Source organism: Gymnoscopelus microlampas (genome assembly GCF_963454915.1).
Source record: "Gymnoscopelus microlampas genome assembly, chromosome: 11".
NCBI lineage: Eukaryota > Metazoa > Chordata > Actinopteri > Myctophiformes > Myctophidae > Gymnoscopelus > Gymnoscopelus microlampas.
This window is the reverse complement of record NC_139948.1, coordinates 40,271,233-40,290,729: the sequence shown is the minus strand read 5'-3', so window position 1 is coordinate 40,290,729 and position 19,497 is coordinate 40,271,233. Positions and strand designations below refer to the sequence as shown.

General features: G+C 43.0%; 1 protein-coding gene across 1 annotated transcript; it reads right to left on the bottom strand.

The window, feature by feature from the left end:
* Positions 1–10,645: 10,645 nt before the first annotated feature.
* On the bottom strand, positions 10,646–15,765 carry sox9a (SRY-box transcription factor 9a). The gene is made up of 3 exons (XM_084073091.1): positions 14,865–15,765; positions 13,580–13,827; positions 10,646–13,178 (listed from the first exon to the last, which is right to left on the bottom strand). The coding sequence occupies exons 1-3, from the start codon at positions 15,371–15,373 to the stop codon at positions 12,427–12,429; spliced, it is 1,509 nt and encodes a 502-aa protein (XP_083929217.1). The 5' UTR covers positions 15,374–15,765; the 3' UTR covers positions 10,646–12,426.
* Between the last annotated feature and the right edge of the window lie 3,732 nt (positions 15,766–19,497).

Below are 19,497 nucleotides of genomic sequence, written 5' to 3'. Positions count from 1 at the left end.
GCTATCCCCACAATAACAGAAAACACAAAAGACACTAGTATTGAGCCCTGAGGGACTCCAGTGGTTAACCACTTTGACCCTATATACTGTATATCGGCTATTTTCAAAAGATATTGAAAAATGGGACAATTCTTGAATATTCTGGAACCATCCGGCCAAATACATACATTTTGGGTGTCCTTGACATTGAAAAAGTTTGAGAACCACTCAAACTTTTTTTTCTAAACACAGCTGTGGTCAGGCTCAAGAAGAAAACAACAAAACGACGCAGAGGTATAACATTGTGTTGTTTGATTCTTCTTTGCCATTGTGTGTGTGTGCTCTTGTGTCTTTTATGCCTGCAGGAGCCAGTCTGCATTCCTGCACTGTGTGTGTTAGATAAACTTGACTGTATGCTACACACACACACCCACCACAGCCATGCCTCCAGGATCAACTGCGGGAGCTCGGCTTACTTTCGGCTTACATTATCGTGAAAAGGGATGGTATCAGTTTTACTGCCGTGATGACGATACGCGCTTACACACAAACAACCTGTGTCCACTGGGGACGTTGCATTGTAAACGGATACTGTACGTTTCTTGTGGAGATTTACAAGGCAAGGACAGGGGGGAGTTATAGAGAAGACAAACTGCCTTATATATATCTGTGGGTGGTTGGGGTGGGGTGGGGGTGGCGGGTGCTGGTAGGAGGTGGGGGGGGGGGGGTGTAGGGGGGGTGGATGAAACTCTGCCTGCAATATCTTAACCCATAAAGACCTGAGACCGATTCTAAAAATGTCTTCTAAATCCCAACCGTTTTCTGAAAAACTTGCTGCTGCTTGTTGCTATAATATCAGTGCTTCTCGCACTTTTTCATGTCAAGGACCCCCAAAATTATATGTACTTGGCCGCGGACCCGCATCTCATAAGAGTTTATTCCAGGGACCCCCAGAGATTTGAGTTTAAAAATGTTCGCTTTAAAAAATATGTATATTCAAAGATTCACACACATTTTCATGATTTTTCAAAAATTGCATGAGCTTGTATATCTGCTATTTTTTGAACAGCCAACCAATGTGCTGTATATGAAGCTAAAATCTAAAATGGCACAGACGATTTCCCGGTTTTAATGGGTTAATTGGAAACAAATGGAAAAGATGAATGGAAAATCTCATTATTATCGCGGAGAATCCTCCGCTGAACAATGACAGATAATAGCGATGAAGATGAGAAGCCTTGATTTTCATAAGGCTCTTCGGTACGCTAACCCATTTACAGCCCGTCTACTCTTTCAAAGCTCCTGGTTCCAATTACCGGACAGTTCCTGTGCTCATAAAGGCATTTTCATGCTTTTATTTCTACTTTCTTGTTATATCTTTCGATAGCGATCGCGGGCCGCCTCCTCCCTCTATCACCGGCTGCCATCTCTCAAAATGACTCACATGCCCTAGGAACGTCCTGATGTAGGTCAACACTAATACAGTCACCACACACCAACGTAATATTAATAATGATAAAACCACTACTGTATGTATATATATATACACAGTGGTGGAAAGTAACTAAGCACTGCACTTGCACACTACAATTTTGAGGTATCTCCAATGTCCAATACTCTTACTTCTTCTCCACTACATCAGATCCAAATGATGAATTTGAAAACTTTAGTTACTTATACTTTAGTTACTATTACAAAACACATTAACCACTTAAGCCCAACAGAACATATACATTTAGGCCATTTGAAAATAGCCGACCTACAAGCTCACAATGCGCCGCGATGCGACGCATTGTGAGCTTGTAGGTCGGCTATTTTCAAAAGACGTTGTATACATTTGAAACTTGAAATGGGACATTCTGCATGATGAGTACTTTTACTTTTGGTACTTAAAGTACATTTAGATACCAATACTTTTGTACTTTTACTCAAGTCAATTCTGAATTCCAGACTTTAACCTGTAACGGAGTCGGACTTTTTGGACTTTTACTTAAATACAAAATTTGAGTACTTTTCCCCAACCGATGATACAAATGAATGACCAGAGAGAGGGGGGGGATGTCAAAAGCAGAGGCATGGATTCCTCCCCATCCATCCCTGCCAGCAAAATCCAACCCTGTACATTCCAAATAGCTGTGTCGACGGGAGACTAAAACCTCTCTCTCTCTCGTTCAGTGAGTTGGAGGTTTGTTCCTTTTAGTGCAGCAGCACCCCTTCACAAAGCCCTACCTTACCCCTCATCCAGCCATCCTCCCACCTAGACTGATCTGGAGCTCATGAGGCCTCAGACACACTTAATGGGATTATGGTAATATAATTTTGCTTGCTGCTGACCCGGGGCCAGTGCCAAGGTTTCTCCTTCCACATCCTCAGACAAAAGGCAGGGAGCTCAGTGAGGGTTCCTCTAGCAGTGCATTGGCCTGGCCCGGGCCCTCTCTCTCTCTCTCTCGACACATATAGGCCCGTATCCTCCTCACAGGGGTCCCGGACAAGATGGATGGCTTCAGGGGGCCAAGTCTCACTTCCTACGCGTACTCCTGCGGTGAGCGGAATCACGCGGCGACGAGGTGGTGATTGTAAACCTTGAGTTGTGTGTGATTTCTCATTTGTTTGGGGCCGACTTCCGAAGGCCTTTGTAGCTTTTGTTCGTGCGCTTCACAAGCGATATCCTCGGTGTCAAAGGAGTACACACCCAAAAAGACTTTGTTTCTGTCAATTTAATCGGCCCGGTGAAGCTCTGAATTCGTGGAGAATGTTTGTTTGTGTCGCATTCCTTCAGCGGTGAAGTTTTTGGCTCATAAAGAATCCAAAAACTATAATGAAATATTTGATGAATTGAAGAAAATAGGGGTCCAATATTAATAACAGTAAAACTATACAGTGGTGTTTCTGGCCAACCCGGCACCTTACGCAAGATCAGATTATTTGAGAACTGAAATTGAAGTGTTAAAAAGACACTTCAATTTCGTTATTACAATCACAATACAAAAAAGCAGGTGTGCAACCCTTTTTTCAGTCAGTATCATGACAGTATCATGTCAGAAAATGACTTGAAAAAATACAAATTTAAACACACATGTTCACTCTACTTCTAAATAACCGGGGTCTCATGCGCGAACGAAGAGCACGCCTAGGAGAGCGTGTGAACTCAGCTTCTCGTTTCGCTTCTCATTTGTGATTTTTAAAAATAATTTGCTGTTCATATTATCCGTGAATTCAAGTCTTACTCTTCACAGGGTGAGTAATACATAGAAAAGAAAGTCATTTTGGGGGTGTATTCCCTGCCTTGATTTAACTCGATTCAGTACAAATATAACCAAATGGATTTGGTTACATTACATTACATTCGTACCCCCCACCCCCGGTTCCAAAATGGACACATTAACACTGAGGATTTTACTGTGTGTGTACTGTACGTCTTATCAAAAAGATCTTCCCTCGGCCAGTTGAATCAACACAGCAGTTTTTCGGCGGAGGCTATGGCTTCCATGGAAACGGCCTCGTGGTCGGCCTGTCTATCTCCGTGATTTAGCTGCAGTTTCCTGCGCTGGATGTGTGTGTTATTGGTTTTAGAAAGCCTTTTATGGACTGGACAATTTAAAAAAGGAACTCAGCATGGGGGTCGATCCAAACTGTCCCTGTACGCGGTCCAAACTGGAAAAATGGCTGCCATTCGACCTGAAAAGACGTGCAATACCATTATGCTAGCACTCAAACCGTACAATATGCTGAGACACTTCAGATGACAGAGAATTGGAAAGCTAAGTTTACATGGCGCCCGATTGGCCCTTAATGTGTTCTGACACGAGAGATTCTCGTATTTTATCGGCCGCATTGACGACTGTGATTAATCACGTCAGCCGTCAAAGTATCGGTTTCAGAATGTCACTTTAATCCTTGCATTTGTCCCTTTCTCTTTTCCCCTGGAACAGACTTCAAACTTGTAGGCGAAAGAGCCTGCAATGCCCCCAAACTCCCACACACACACACACACACACACACACACACACACACACACACACACACACACACACACACACGCACACACGTGCACAATTGTTGACGGGTCTATCACTCCGGCCAAGGTACAGCTCTCACAATATGCTGGAAGGCCGCTTGACTGTTCTCTTTGTCGTGTTGTTTTAGATTTTGTTTTGTGTTTTATTGTCGTCCCAGTCTCCAAGGGTGATTCGCCCAGATTTTTTTCCTTTTTTCTCTTTCCCTCCCTTTTCTTTTCCTCTTCCTTTTCGCCCTCAGAGAGAGAGAGAGAGAGAGAGAGAGAGAGAGAGAGAGACCACCCATAGGGTTCGTCGGGGGCAGACGTCTCTTTGGAATAATAATGGGGTCGTCCTGGGAAAATTGCCCGTGGAAAGGCCTGTCTGCTATAGCAAAAGAAGAAAGAAAGGAAAAAATAAAAGAAGCAGAAGAAAAATTTGGTCTGGTTTCCGATCCTCCTCGGGGAACATTCATCACGGACGTCCTGCTGTTAGGATGGGGGGACGGGGGGGGGACGGGGACGGGGGGGGGGGCGGCGGGGGCAGTGGCTTTGCATCCACTCTGGCTGGGATGGCAGACTGGACGCTGCCAGCCCCAGGACACTTCTGCCAAGGTCAGGAGATGGGGGACAAGTGGCTTGATGGGAAGAAGAAGACCGAGCTGGTTCTGTGACACGGATGCTAAGCCTATGTGTGCTGGCTGTTTAACCCAGTAGTTCTCAAACTTTGTCAGGTCGACCCCCACATTGCTATGTGTTTGGCGGCGGACCCCCATCTGAAAATGTTTTGTGCCAGGGACCCCCAGAAGATAAGATTTGTGTTTAAAAAAAGAATATATATATTCAAGATTTTTCAAACACTTTTTTCAAAAATGTTCAAAAACAGATGTGCAAGCTCGCATGCGCAGCACGAAGTGACGCGCTGTGAGCTTGTAGATCTGCTGTTTTTGAATGGCCAACGTATAAATGGGTAGAGTGGTTAAAATGATTGTGATGCTACATTAACCACTTTTGCTGGGGACCCCCTAGGACCTCCCCAAGGACCCCTGGGGGTCCCCGGACCCCACTTTGAGAACCACTGGTTTAACCAGTTGAAGCCCAGCCTCCATATTGGGGGGGGGGGGGGGAGACATTAACCAAAACATCGTTGATCTATAGGCTCACAACAGATCGGCTATTATTTCTGGCAAAGAGTTTTGGTGTAGACAGAAAAAAGCGATCCACATACAGAGACAACTCAGGTCCAGTTTACCAAGTCTAGACGGTTTAAGTGGTTAATTGCCACATCCTTCCATCTTGTTAAAACCACTTAAGCTAAATATACTTCGTTGTACAACACTTTTGTGCTTTTTTTAAAAATAATAATATTGAAAATTGTTGAAAATATTGTTTTTTAAATTAAAGTGAACCAGGTTGAAAGTGGTTAACCACTTGAACCCCGGCATCCACATTGTGGAGGAAACATTAGCCAAAAATAGCAGATCTACCAGCTCGACATGTTGGTTGTGAGCTTGTAGATCGGCTATTTTTGGCAAAGACATTTGGTGTGTAGACAGAAAACATCGGTCCAAGGCAAGTACAGAGACAAGACAACCCATGTCCGGTTTACCAAGTCTAGAAGGTTTAAGTGGTTAATGGACGTACATTATACATTGAGATGACATTCGGTATTTTGTGGTGTAGGTTGATAGGCTAGCCTCTCACCCAGCGGTGTTAAGTTGTGATATTGCATTGCAATTTTTGCCCTGCAAAGAGTTGAAAGTGTACCAACGTCTGCTCTAAGTCAGCTCCCTGATCACTTTCATTTCTTGTGAGTGCGGTTCCTCGCATGAATTAAGACCGAATGTGTCAGTGCCCTGCAAAATAAGTCATTACCACACTCTATAACGGGGGTGGAAGAAGTACTCTTCTACTACTACTTCTAATCTTCTACTACTACTTCTTCTACTTTTACTTAAGTACAGTACAACATAAGTAAAAGTATCCATACCACAATATCCCCATAGGTCTACTCTGTTACAGGTAAAAGTCCTGTCTATACTTAAAGTACCAAAGTATGTTGTTTTGTAATAATAATCTAAATCTACCAAGTAACTTCAAATAATTACAGTAGAACAGAAAGGACAATATTTGTACAATAAGTACAATGGTATATACGGTATATCGTCTGTCGGGTGGAAACCTCATATGTCCAAAACTGTGTAAAGCTTGTAGATCTGCTACTTTTGATGCTTCTGTGTGACGCTGTAGTATAATCAAGTAGGACGTCAATTTACAAAAAAAAAAAAAAAAGTTAAAACATGGAGATAAGAGTTGTTTTCTGCCTGACAGCAGCGATACAATATAACATAAGTACAGCACATGAGTAAATGTACTTTGGTTACTATAGTTACTTTACTCCTCTGGAGTTAAGAGTGGATGTGTCACAGTGCCCATGCAGAAGGAGTCCTCACCACACACTCCATGGGCAGGGAAAGCCTCAACTCTGATGTCATTTCCTGACATGGGCGCTGGCCTGCGAGGGAACACCACATGACACACTAATCTGATGAAATCCAATGAAAGCGGCTGCATCGTTAAGTCACTTTTTTTTTTTCAAGGGAGTGTGTTCTCCTCTTGGTGGAGGAGAATAATATGTGTCCACGTGCTCGTGTGTGATCTTCATCACCATAAGAATGGATTTTTCAGATTCTTTGGACCCTCGTCCTGTCTACCCGCCGGCGTCCTTATTTCCTGTTATTGAGAGTTTTTAAGGTGTAAAATATCCATCTTTCTGCTGTGGAATAACTCAACGGCGAGATGAGGACAGAGAAGAAGACAGGGGGAGTTGAATCGAAAGGTCACAGCGTTAAATAATACAGTGATAGATAATAAAAAAAAGAACATTTAAATAACTACACGTAGAGAAGTTAAGCATATGCCTATACGTGTAAGAATTTCACATCGTAATCTGCGTACTTTGCCCGGGGTTTTCTCTTTTTTCCTGTACTTTCTGTGTCAAATTTACGATTTTCAGAATAGCTTTAGATTTTTTTTTTTAAGAGTTCGTCTTGACGATGGAAAATAAGCCTCTCACGTTTTACAGCGCACATTATTCGCTGCCAGCCGGCAAACCCTAGAAAACGAGCCCCTGGAAGTCCATTCATTCTAGCACCATGAGAGGAGAGCCAGCCAAGTCCTGCCATGATCAACCTCCTTCACTCACAGGCCGGCATGGAAAGGTTGGCTTCAGCTACCAATGCCTTTTGGGCAACATCTCTCATCAGCTGCCAGTCCTGCAGCAGTAGTTCTGCTTTATGCACCTACACTATACAGCATACAGAAAAAAACACAACATTTAAGTTACTGTTGTGTTAGAGCAGTGTTGTTGCTCAACCTTTTTTTTTTACGACCAAGTGCACCCTATACCACTGTTTCCCAAACAGTGGGTCGGGACCCATCTTTGGGCGGCAGACCTATTTTCATGGGTCGCAAGTAAATATCTCCTTTTTATATATATTTAGAATATATTTTAAAATGTATTTTCATTGATTTAAAACAATTCCAAAATGTTTCTAAAGTATTTAATAAATACAATGAAAATATATGTATAATTTCCATAAATACATTTTAAAGTTTAAAGTTTAAGAAGCAGTGAAAATATCAGATCTACAAGCTCACAACATGTCAGCTTGTGAGCTTGTAGATCTGCTATTTTCACTAGTTTGGGTCCCGGGCAAACGTCTAATTTCTCTTTTGGGTCTTGAGCTAAAGGTTTTGGCAACCACTGCCCTATACAATATACAGGTCCTATACTGGATGTCAGGCCCTGTCACATCAGGCCCCTCTCACATTACTGAATGACAGGGCTGTCATGGCCATGTTACCATGGTGTGACAACCCTCTCTCACCCAATGGTAACATGTCACAGTGCTGTATGACAGGGACTGACATCCCTGTGACAGGCCCTGTCACTGCCCTGTCACAGGGATGTCAGGCTGAAGATGATACTGATATGATAAAGACCATGATACTGACATGATACTGACCATGATACTGACATAATGCTGACCATGATACTGACATGATACTGACCATGATACTGACCATGATACTGACATGATACTGACCATGATGCTGACATGATACTGACCATGATACTGACTATGATACTGACATGATACTGACATGATACTGACCATGATAGGGACACACATTTAATGGACAACAATGGAAACAAGCCCCCTGAGGCGTTTTGAGTTATCCTTTTAGCATAATCTTTGACTGTACTACCTAAACTGTTAACAAACATTCTAATAAAGTAAGTAAGTAAGTAAGTAACAATCAATCAACATGATACTGTCATGATACTGACCATGATACATGATACAGACCATGACATGGAGACACAATGACCAGTATAGTGTCAATTTTGCCAGTGTAAGGAAACATACTCATGTGGTCGCCTGCACTTGTGTAATCAGTGAGTCAGATACTAAAATAAAGAAAGAAGTGTACTTTGTGAACAAAGCTGCACAAATCACTATGCGATGTTCAGTGGTGAATCTGAACTGTACAGGAAGAAATATTAAAATGCACAGTAGGGTCCAACAGGTAATGAAACTAATCGATTAATTCAATTAATCACAAATGAAAGCACAATCGCTAAGAAGATATTAAGAAGATTCATTGATATATAAAACATTTTACAAATACTTTAAAAGAACGGCCCATTCTCGATTATTCAATGAATCGAAAATGTAAGCGATAGCATAAACGCTGAGAAGTTAATGGATAGTTGCAGCCCTAATGCATAGATTATCAACAACTATCACACTCTTCATGAGTTTCACTCTTGACTCTGGCATTTCCTGGTTGTGTAGACTGTTCATGCTGCACTCGTGTCTGGCCGGAGGTGGCTCTGTGTCTGTGATGTCATGTATGTAGCGCTGCTTGTGGGTTGTGGTTTACTTTTGAGGGGGCCAGACATACTGTACTAAGTATGCAGACAATGTTATAGACAGCTGTCATACTCATCGTATAAAAGAGAAACAAAAGAGAAAAAAGAGGTGTGTCTCTTCAGGGGTTATGTAGGGTGACACTAAAACATAGTCATAATATGAAAACATCGCTGGCCGATTCAGTTGAGAATTCTATTGTTCCAGCTTTTCAAAATGTTCTACATCATTTATTTTAATCAACAAAATGTTTCCAGTGAAATCCGACTGAATTCAGAAACACAGAACCACCTGGAAGCCCCAGATCTGACCTTTGACACAAAAAACCACAGAAGAATCGAGAACCATGGAATGAGACAGTTGCTAATGCTAATAGAAACAAAATGTTATTTTTGTTTGACTCACAAGTTACCGTATCTGTTGGGTGGAAACCTCATGTCCACTTTTCAGGATTCAAATAAAAAAATAGCAAAAGTAGCAGATCTACAAGCTCAGATCTGCTACTTTTGCTACTTTTGTGCGACCCGGTATACTGTAGTATGATCAAGTAGGGCATTCATTTATGAAAACAAAACAACACAAAAAGTTAAAATATGGAGATAAGAGGTTCCTGCCCGACAGCGACAATATATTCTACACCTGCCTGTGGGTACCCAAATATTTGGGTCTGGGGTCTCACCCGAGCCCATACCACATAAATAATACTGTAGTTCTGAGCTGAGGCTATTTGCGACATGTCACCCTTTCTTTCTCCTTTTGTTTCCTGTCTCTCTCTAACTGTCACTATCAAGGAAAAACATAATAATAATCTTGAGCCGTGGATTCAATGTACAATATGCAACTAATAGCTATGATATTCTATGTAGAGCTATGGGAGTAAAGCTGGAGTAAATGGTGTCCAGTGCTGGCAGTGAGAGGGGGTAGAGCCCACAGCAGTGGGTGGTACAAACTGGTTTTAGTCCAGTTGACGTGAAGACAGAGATGTCATCTGAAACTGGCCCAAATTTCAACATGAAGCCTGGGCTCCCAAACTCCGTCCATGATTGTGTTTACATTGTCCCTGATTTATCGAGGGGTTGTTCTATTCCTTTATGCTTTTGGCTGGCAACGAATAAACAACATGTTATGTGCAGTTTGTTTCTTTAAGCGGTGAAGTATACAGGCGCGGGGGGATGGGTGCAGACATACGTCTTTTCAATAGGCCGTGGTAATGATGCCCCGTGACCTCATGGTCTGAGAAGCCAGAGGCAGAGCTTTTTTGCACGGTGCGCACCACAGTTTGTCTATAATATTACGTACTGTACTGCATCGAATCATCTGTTTTGAGTAGACGTGGCCTAATAATGCCAAACTTCTGCTGTAGTTTACTCACAAGCTTATTGTGACCATCTGATTGTTTTGTGTAATCTGATCAGTTTGATCAGATTACCCTTCAAAGTTTTCCGTTATGTTATAAAAGGAACTGTACAGCTCTAAACCACATTATCCCAGGCTGACCTATTTTGTGCAATTTTTTAAATAATGTAAATAAAATGTTTTATGTTTTAAGTTAAAAAACATTGATCTACAAGCTGATCTTGATCTACAAGCAGATCTACAAGCTCACAACATGTCACTATGCAATGCGGTGTGAGCTTGTAGATTGGCTATTCTCGCTTTGTGATGCGACAAAGTATAGACTGATGAAATAATTCAGACCTTGCTTGGAATTATGAGAGAAGTCACACATTTGAAATTATTTTCAATATTTTCTTTTTATTGCAAACAATATAATACAAAAGATAAGCTTTTAAGACAATGGCATGTTTACCTAGGGAAACTGCATTAAAAAGATGTCAACATGAGAACTAACGATACGGAATACAAAATAAGGAACACAACTTTTTTTCCAAAACAAAAAAAGTATGCTGGTGATTCTAGAAAATTCTCTTACAACACAGTCATAGCTTAGATTGCCATTAATTCATTTGTTAGAATGAGAACACAAAAAGTGAAAACTTCCAGTTTGTTGTTGTTTTCTAAAGAAAAAGGTTTTTAAAGATTGGGTTTATCATAATTATAAGTAATCTGTACACAACTAGATCACGTAGAGAGAGAGAAAACATTTAAAAACGGAAACATTTACAAACGATAAATAAACAAATTTTGTACCACATATAAACAGCAAACTGTTCTGGCATGAAAAATGTCCTTTTCATCTTAATTAGTTGCTGCGGAATAATAACAAAACAAAACAAAAAAGATAAAGATAATTGCAAATAGTTATTTTCAAATAAAATTAATGCTAGAGAATAAATTAAGAAAATAACAAAAAAAAAGTTAGGACATGGAAGGGGGGGGGGGGGGGGGCTGGTATAGGAATATGACAAGAGGGTTTTTTTTCTCTCAGACTCAGCTGAGACCCGCTGGGGGGGAGGGGAGGGGGGACTGGGGTGGATTGGCACTTCCTGCAGCCCCTGAATCAGGAAGTCAGAAGTCGGTTGTGGCTTCGACACAGCAGTGCCGGGGGACAAGAGCCTCTCTTCTATGGCTCCACAGGCACCAATGGTATCAAGGCAGTTAGCCAGGTGAGAAACAAGCACTGCTCGGTTACATCCAGCAACACACACAAAAAAAAAAGCCTGAGTTATACTTAGTTGCGACGCGGGGATGTCGGTGCACCAAAAACAACCGACTGGCTGTTTTGGGCGCACGACATCCCCACGCGCAACTAAGTATATAAAGTATAAATCAGGCGTTAAGGCCCCTGGTAGAAATACATGACGCTTAATTAGCTATAGCACTTCCAAACACAATAACTTGAGCCGAAGCGAAGACAAAAAAAAAAAGAAATATATAATATTTGCCTAATTCACGGATGACACTGTCATATATCATGGCCAATAATCGACGACTATTTCACACCGGCACACTGCTCAATTCTTACATCTCTCACAGGATATTACGATAACATATGTACAGTACAGAGATTTTTCAAAGCAGAATGTTGGCTATTATAAGTCGGCAGTGTTAAGTAAAGGGACCTCTCTCCTACTTCCTGTACCAAAAATACATCTATGAGAAGTAAGGCCACTGGAGGGGTTGCTTCACCTCCTTCCACGTGTATTTAAAACCCCCCAGAACGTTGATGACAATGACGACGAAGATGACAATAATAAGGCTGACAAGAGCAGAACACATACACAGTACATACTAAAATATTTATAACCGATATGTCCTCACAGAGGATTTCCAAAATTTCTTTATGTTATATCTAAAAAAATATAATCACAAACTCGCAATACAAAAGGCACTGTCGTGAGCCATTCCAGATATATTTTCAGTACTATATAAAAATAACAAGGAGAGAAAAAGTCCTGGTCATGTTTTTCTGTTGGCAACGAAGGACGCGTTGGCGTGGCGACCCCGGGAGGTCGCCAAGGGGCGGAGAGACAGACAGAGAGAGAAAAAGTCAATGCGTGCGAGATGGGTTGTGTACAGTCAAAATGGCCGGGGGGGGCCCTCGCCTCCCCCTCCTCAAGGCCTGGAGAGCTGCGTGTAGACGGGCTGCTGCTCCCAGTGCTGCGGACTGTGGGTCTGGGGGACGGAGGGCACGCCGGTCGTGTCGGCGATGGGGGTGTACATGGGCCTCTGGCTGGGGCTCATGTAGCTGAAGGTGGAGTACAGGCCGGAGCCCTGGTTGGTGGTGGCGTGGCTGTAGTAGGAGTTGGCGCCCGCCTGGTCTGAATAGTCATACTGTGCCCGGGTGATGGAAGGGTAGGAGGAGGCGCTGTAGTGCTGCAGGTTGAAGGAGCCGTAGGTGGCGTGCTGCGGGGAGCCCTGCTGCTCGCTGTAGTGGCTGGGGCTCAGCTGCTCCGTCTTGATCTGCGTGGTTCTCTGGCCGCTCTGCTCCGCCGCTCCGCCCAGGGCGGTCAGCGAGTGCTGCTGCTGCTGCTGCTGTTGCTGCTGCTTGGACATCCAGGCGTGGGCCCCAGCGTTGGGCCCCTGGCCCACCGAGGAGCTGCCGATGCCGTAGCTGCCCGTGTAGCTGCCGGCCTGAGGCGCGCCGGTCAGGCCCACGTGGCTGTGCGGCGGCAGGTACTGGTCGAACTCGTCCACGTCGAAGCTCTCGATGTTGGAGATGACGTCGCTGCTCAGCTCGTTGATGTCCACCTCGGTGAAGTCGATGCCCGCCTGCATGGGGCGGCCCTCGCGCTTGAGGTCCGCCTTCCCCTTGGGCAGGTCTGTCTTAGGGGTGGTGGGCGGTGTGGGCGGGCCCTGGGACTGACCTGTTTGATTTAGAGAGGGAAAAGACAAGGGTTATCATCAAGAGCTGTTATGAACACAAACAGTGTGTTAATAAAGATTATCCTGAGGGTCCCCTGCACCGGGGGAATGGTGGCATTTTATTCTCGCTTGTTGACTTTTCAAGACAAAGAGAGTTGTGGCCGCATGGGGCCAGGTGTCACATTTGTGTGCTCACTTGTAAAAGCCCGCTAATCATTAACAGGTGTCTGTCCAATGTCCCCCCCCACCCCCACCACCCCCCTCTCCCCTAAAGGCTCTAATAGGCTATCAATATGACTTTCCGAGTGTGACAATATTTTTTAAATACCCTGTCAAAAGCCATACTCCTCAAACTACGACTCCCTAAAACAAACACATGCAAATTGGCTCAGACTTGTTTTACCTGAATGCTCGCCAGGGGAATGCACTTCGCCCATGCTGGACGCCGGTGAGTCAGCCTGCTGCAGAGCCTTGAAGATGGCACCGGGGGAGATGTGGGTCTGCTCGCCGTCCTCGGGCTCGCTCTGGCCGTTCTTCACGGACTTCCTCCGCCTGGGCTGGTACTTGTAGTCGGGGTGGTCTTTCTTGTGCTGCACCCTCAGGCGCTCTGCCTCCTCCACGAACGGGCGCTTCTCTCCTTCATTGAGCAGTCTGGAAAAAAAGCAACAACAAAATTAAGAATATAAGAATGCATAGAGATAGATGACAAGCAGAAGCTTAATAGTTGCAACAGATGCACTTAATACAATTTCTTCTAGTGAGCATTCAACAATTAGGTAATAAAGTTTGTACTTTAATAATTGAAAATACAATAAAAGTAATGACAACGATAAAATGTACTTACTAAAATAGATTTGACTAATAGGAAAGTATTTATGCATATCTCTATAGGAAGCATTGAGGAACTTGAGCACCACTGCACAGTAAAATCCTCAGTGTTCATTTAACTCCGAGATAGTAATTAAATCAAATTTAACATGCAACACATTTATAAGTGAGAGGTGCACAAAGCGAACCCTTTGGGTCCATTTGCACACTCTCACAGAGTTAAATGTACATGGAGGGATTTGACAGCAGCAAGACGCGCGTCAAAAGAGCGTTGCAACAGAAAAGTGCACGTGAACAAAGTTGTTCTCGAACCTCCACCAGTGTTGCCATATTTTGCGAGAGAAATAAGCAACCAGGTCTAGCTAGGAAAACAAGCCCAAAAGAAGCCACATGAGCACTTAGTCTTTAAACATAATATGCATACAAGCTCACAACGTTGTGAGCTTGCAGATCTGCAGATTTTCAAAAACTCTTGCAATAAAATGTGGAATATTTGGATTTTTTAAACATTCTAACAACACAAATCAGTGCTCCCTGGGCACAAAACATTGTCTTGAAAATATTTGAGAAGCACTGGTTTGAATAAAATACAAAAAAATGGAAGCAAGCCTCAAAATAAGCAAGTACACAGTAGTAAAATATTTACAAGCAACTTTACAGAAAGAGAAGACCCAAAAGTCGCTTATAATAAGCCGACATGGCAACACTCCACATTTTGCACACTCTCAGAGTTAAATGAACATGCATGCACTTTTCTTCCTGCTGCAACGCTCTTTTGACGCGTCGCAGCAGAAAGAAAAGTGCAAGTGAACAAACAAAAAAAACATAAGAAAAAAAAGAAGAAAAGTTTTCTCTCGTACCTCCACAGTTTGCCAAGGGTCTTGCTGAGCTCGGCGTTGTGCAGATGAGGGTACTGGTCCGCCAGCTTCCTCCTGGCCGCCTGCGCCCACACCATGAAGGCGTTCATGGGCCGCTTGACGTGCGGCTTGCTCTTGCCGGAGCCGTTGACGCGCACGGGCATGGGCACCAGCGTCCAGTCGTAGCCCTTCAGCACCTGCGACACCGCGTCGCGGATGCACACGGGGAACTTGTCCTGGTCCTCGCCCTCCTTCTTGTTGAACACGTCGCCCAGGGGGTCCGTGAGGGAGGGGTGGTGACCCCCCAGACCCAGGAGGTCGCGGTGGTTGTCGGAGCACAGCGGCCGCGTGTTCTCGGTGTCCGAGCCGGAGGAGCCGGACGGGCACGGCGAGCCGGCGGCGGAGTCCGACGCGTCGGACATGGTGGGGCTCGGCGCGTCGGAGCAGTGACGCTTGGCGTCCTGCCTGTCCTGGTCCTCTGTCATCTTCAGGTACGGATCGAGGAGATTCATATGAAACGGATTAGAAGCAGAACAAGCTTCTTGCAAAATGAAACTTTCGCTTCTGATGATGATGACGATGATGAGGGAAAAGTCCTTTTTTTCTCCTCTAAATCCCAAAGTTGCTGCTGCTGTGGTGCCAAAAGACTGTATAAGACAGCCAAGGCGCACAGCTCAGACAGGAGAACTTCACTGCTTTTAATACAAAAGCAAAAAAATATAAATCAAAAAAAGAATTTTAAGTCCCTTCAAGTTTGTTCAAAGCACGGTGGTTGATGTTGTTGTTGTTTTTTACACCGAAATGTAAAATGCAAGTGCATGCGGCTGGATGCACAAATGAGTTGCTTTCACTGAAGAAAAAGTGTGTAAAGTAAAGTTTTAGTGGAAGCATCTACTAGAGTGGAGGCTTGCTGAGAGATGTGGAGACGGCGCAAACAGACGCTGGATTTATCGGTGTCGCTCGACGCGCCGATTGGCTGAGAGGAATAGAGGGCGGATACGAAATACGACTCTCTGCGCTTGGCTCTGCTCAGCGTTGCCATGTCCGCTTACTATAAGCGACTTTGGGCTTGCTTTTCTATAAAGTTAATATTGGTGTAGTTGTTGCTGGTTGTGTTTTTTTGGGGCTTGTTTCTACAGTGTTGTTGCTTATTTGGGCTTGTTTTAAAAGTGTAGTTTCTTATTTGGGCTTGTTTCCTAATGTTGTTTAAACCAGTGGTTCTCAAACATTTTGATGTCAAGGACCCCCAAATGAATATGTAATTACTTTAAAAAAGACTTTGTGCCAGGGCCCCGTGTACCATATTTGTGTTTTTTAAAAGCCAATGTATATAGGTTCAAGTGCTCATATGTGGCCAAGTTGCTTCTTTTGGGCTTGTTTTCATAGACCTGGTTGCTTATTTCTCTCACAAAATCTGGCAACGCTGGCTCTTCTCCGCAGTCAACAACACTGAAAACTTATTCCCAATGAGAAAATGTAGTTTTTCTTTACCCCCCCCCCCCCATCTCTATTTATCTGTGGTATTTTTAACATTAAAATTCAACTTTACTAAGTTTCATATAGTCTATCTTTAAAATCTTTAAATACTATAGCCTCAAAGTCAGAAGTTTAGGCGTAACGTAATTAAATAATTGTTAGAATAATAAATAAAATAACTTTCCATCAGCAGCATCTATTCCTACAACAACTAGAGTCCCAAGGAGCCTATAGATGTAGCCTATACTTATAGCACTGTTTATCCTAAATGTTCCTTCAATTCCATAGTTTTCCAGCAGCTCTTCTCTTCCTAAGCTATGAATATCAATCTTTATATCACATTATACTCACATTATCGTTAAATCTAATACATTTTCTACAGGTTACACCTAATTAATAACACAATTCACGAGATAGGCAGATAGCCTGCATTTAAATTGTTCATTTCTGGCCCTTTTTTAAAAATGCTGTAGGCTAGCTTTTTAACTGTCTGTGTCTGTCTGTGTTTAAACAGCTATTTCCAGACAAATAGATTTATCTTGGTTTCTCAGTAAATATTGGCATTGTTTTTTTCTAAAAAAGTTTCTACTTGGGTTTTTATTGGGTAGCCTGTCCAGTGTCTGCGTGGAGTTGTGCACTTTTATATGTTACACACTACACCAGTGCTTCTCAAAGTGGGGTCCGGGGACCCCCAGGGGTCCTTGGACGGGATCCAGGGGGTCCCCTGCAAAATTTGTTAATATGGCGTCACAATCATTTTAACCACTTTAACCATATTTTATACTTTGGCTATTCAAAAATAGCAGATCTACAAGCTCATAGTGCGGCACCGAGTGCCGCACTATGAGCTTGTAGATCTGCTATTTTTGAATAATCCCTGGCACAAAATATTTTTGAGATGGGGGGTCCGCAGCCAAATACATATCATTTTTTGGGGGTCCTTTGACATGAAAAAGTTTGAGAACCACTGCACTACATTACACTACACAGGCTCCAGTCACTTCAGCACTGCATTGACCAATAGGGGGCGACAGCAGTCCAGAAACTTCCGAGGCATATCCCTTGCTTGCTAATGTATAATGAGTGCAATAATCATACCTGTAGATTTGGTTATATAACATAAGATACCGGTTTCTGATTTGTAATTATACGAGACAGAAGTTGCAGGTACAGGCTTCTATCATGTCAGTCGAAAAACTGTGTCTTATTTGAGTGAGGTTTTCTTGTCCAGCATCAAAACGAATACAGTAGGCTATAGGCTAAATTGATAGGAAAAACAAAAAATGTGTCTATCATTTTAATAGCTCTTTATTTATTCTGATGAAAGTAATCGAATGATATGATACACATCACAGATGATGTGTGTAACGTTGCCTAAATAAATATTGTGAATACATTCAGCCATTTCTCTCTTTCAGTCTCTCCCTCTCTGACATGTTGGGTCTGACAGTGAGTCTGGTTTCTTTAGGTTGATTATTCACATGGAAAGAAATAGCCTATATCAGCACTAATTTCCTGCTGCTAATAATAGCTACTAAAATAATTAGGCCTATAATAGGCCAATAATCCAAATATTAAGCATACTAATAATATCAGTGCGAATAAAATGAAGACTAAAAATGAGGATACAGGTAAAGGCTATTAACTTAACTTAAATATACCTCGTGGTAGTCAAATCTGTCATGCTATTTACAGTAATTCATTGACTGCGGTAGACTATAACTGAAGCGAAGCAAAATTGGCAGCAGCAGTTAAAAAAAAAGTACCTTGTTGGATAGGTTCCAACTCTTGTTTTGTGAGCGACAAAGGACGCTTTGTTGAGCTCGTTCTGTCACTAATCCAGGTATTTAATTTTAGAAAGTAAATCTGAATATATAGCTCCAAGTTCACTTGTAGGCCTATAGTCTAAACTATTTGAATGTTACCCTCGCCATGCCCCTGAATGCAATGAACTGGAAAAGGCTACATTAATAATATAATGAGATTAGAAACCTTAAACGTTTCATTTCTACAATTAGGCTATGCAGGCAAAGCATGGCGCGCATACTGTAAAACATAAATCTTATTTTAACCTTTGAGTCATGACATCGGTGGTGAGCCAAATAATGTTCTATTATTTTATCAGCCTGCTTCATATCGTTTGTTGACACTTGATATAAAGATTGATATCAATGTTGGTTTCCTCTTATTGCAAAGAATGTAAGTAGCCTACTATATTTTGTGCCTTGTACCACCCACTGGTGTGGGTTTGTGTGTGTGCGTGTGTGTGCGCGCGCGCGTGCGCGTGCGCGTGCGTGTGTGTGTGTGCGTGTGTGCGTGTGTGTGCAAGTGTGTGTGTGCGTGTGCGTGTGTGTGCTGTCTTTTGAATCAAATCACTCTGACTGAGACTGACCTGTCAGCTTTGCTTGCTCGGTTTAGACTCTGTTTTACGACAGTGTCTAAGCATAAATCGGACCATTGCTACCTGTAACCGTGTTGGTTGAATACCTCTCAACGTCTGTACACAGTATGTGTATGGATGCTATACGACCCAAACCAATACGCGTGTTGGAGAAGAGAGGACTGGTTGAACTGTGGGGGCTTGAGTTGTTTTGTTTCAACAAAACCTACTGAACATTATTACCATAATCCACATTTTACACCAGTGCTTCTCAAACTTTTTCGTGTCAAGGACCCCCAAATTGATAATGTATTCGGTCGCGGACCCGACATGAGCGTGACGTCAGAGGAGGTTTGTTGTCATAGTGACGTGCCGTGTTTTGTTTTTGTTGGTTATGTTGACATAGTCAACATAACCAACATAACCATTTCAACATATGGTTATGTTGAAATAGTGACGTGGCCGTGACATGAGCGATACGCAACCCCTAACCGCTCCTCGCGGAGTGCTCAAAACCCAGCTGAGTAGCCATCAGCTGGGTGAAGCTGAGACTGAATCCTCCCCCTCCGCAACTACCTTGATTCTCAAGCGTAAAACATTATTTAACTCTGAGTGTGAAAATATGGACCCAAATGGATGGTCTATATTTGCACGCAGAGGGTTAAAACATGTACATGGCTGATCTTACTGTGTGCAGGGTATACTGTGGTAGCTTGCATTTCGTCTCTGTCGGGTGGACACCTCATATGTCCAAAACTGTTACTTTTCAGGATTCAAATT

Coding starts and splice junctions, on each gene's coding strand:
- sox9a (XM_084073091.1), bottom strand. CDS start 15,373: ATGAATCTCCTCGATCCGTACCTGAAGATGACAGAGGACCAGGACAGG. Junction 13,828..14,864: donor ACCCTTGGCAAACTGTGGAG/GTACGAGAGAAA, acceptor CTTTTTTTCCAG/ACTGCTCAATGAAGGAGAGA. Junction 13,179..13,579: donor TTCCCCTGGCGAGCATTCAG/GTAAAACAAGTC, acceptor TAAATCAAACAG/GTCAGTCCCAGGGCCCGCCC.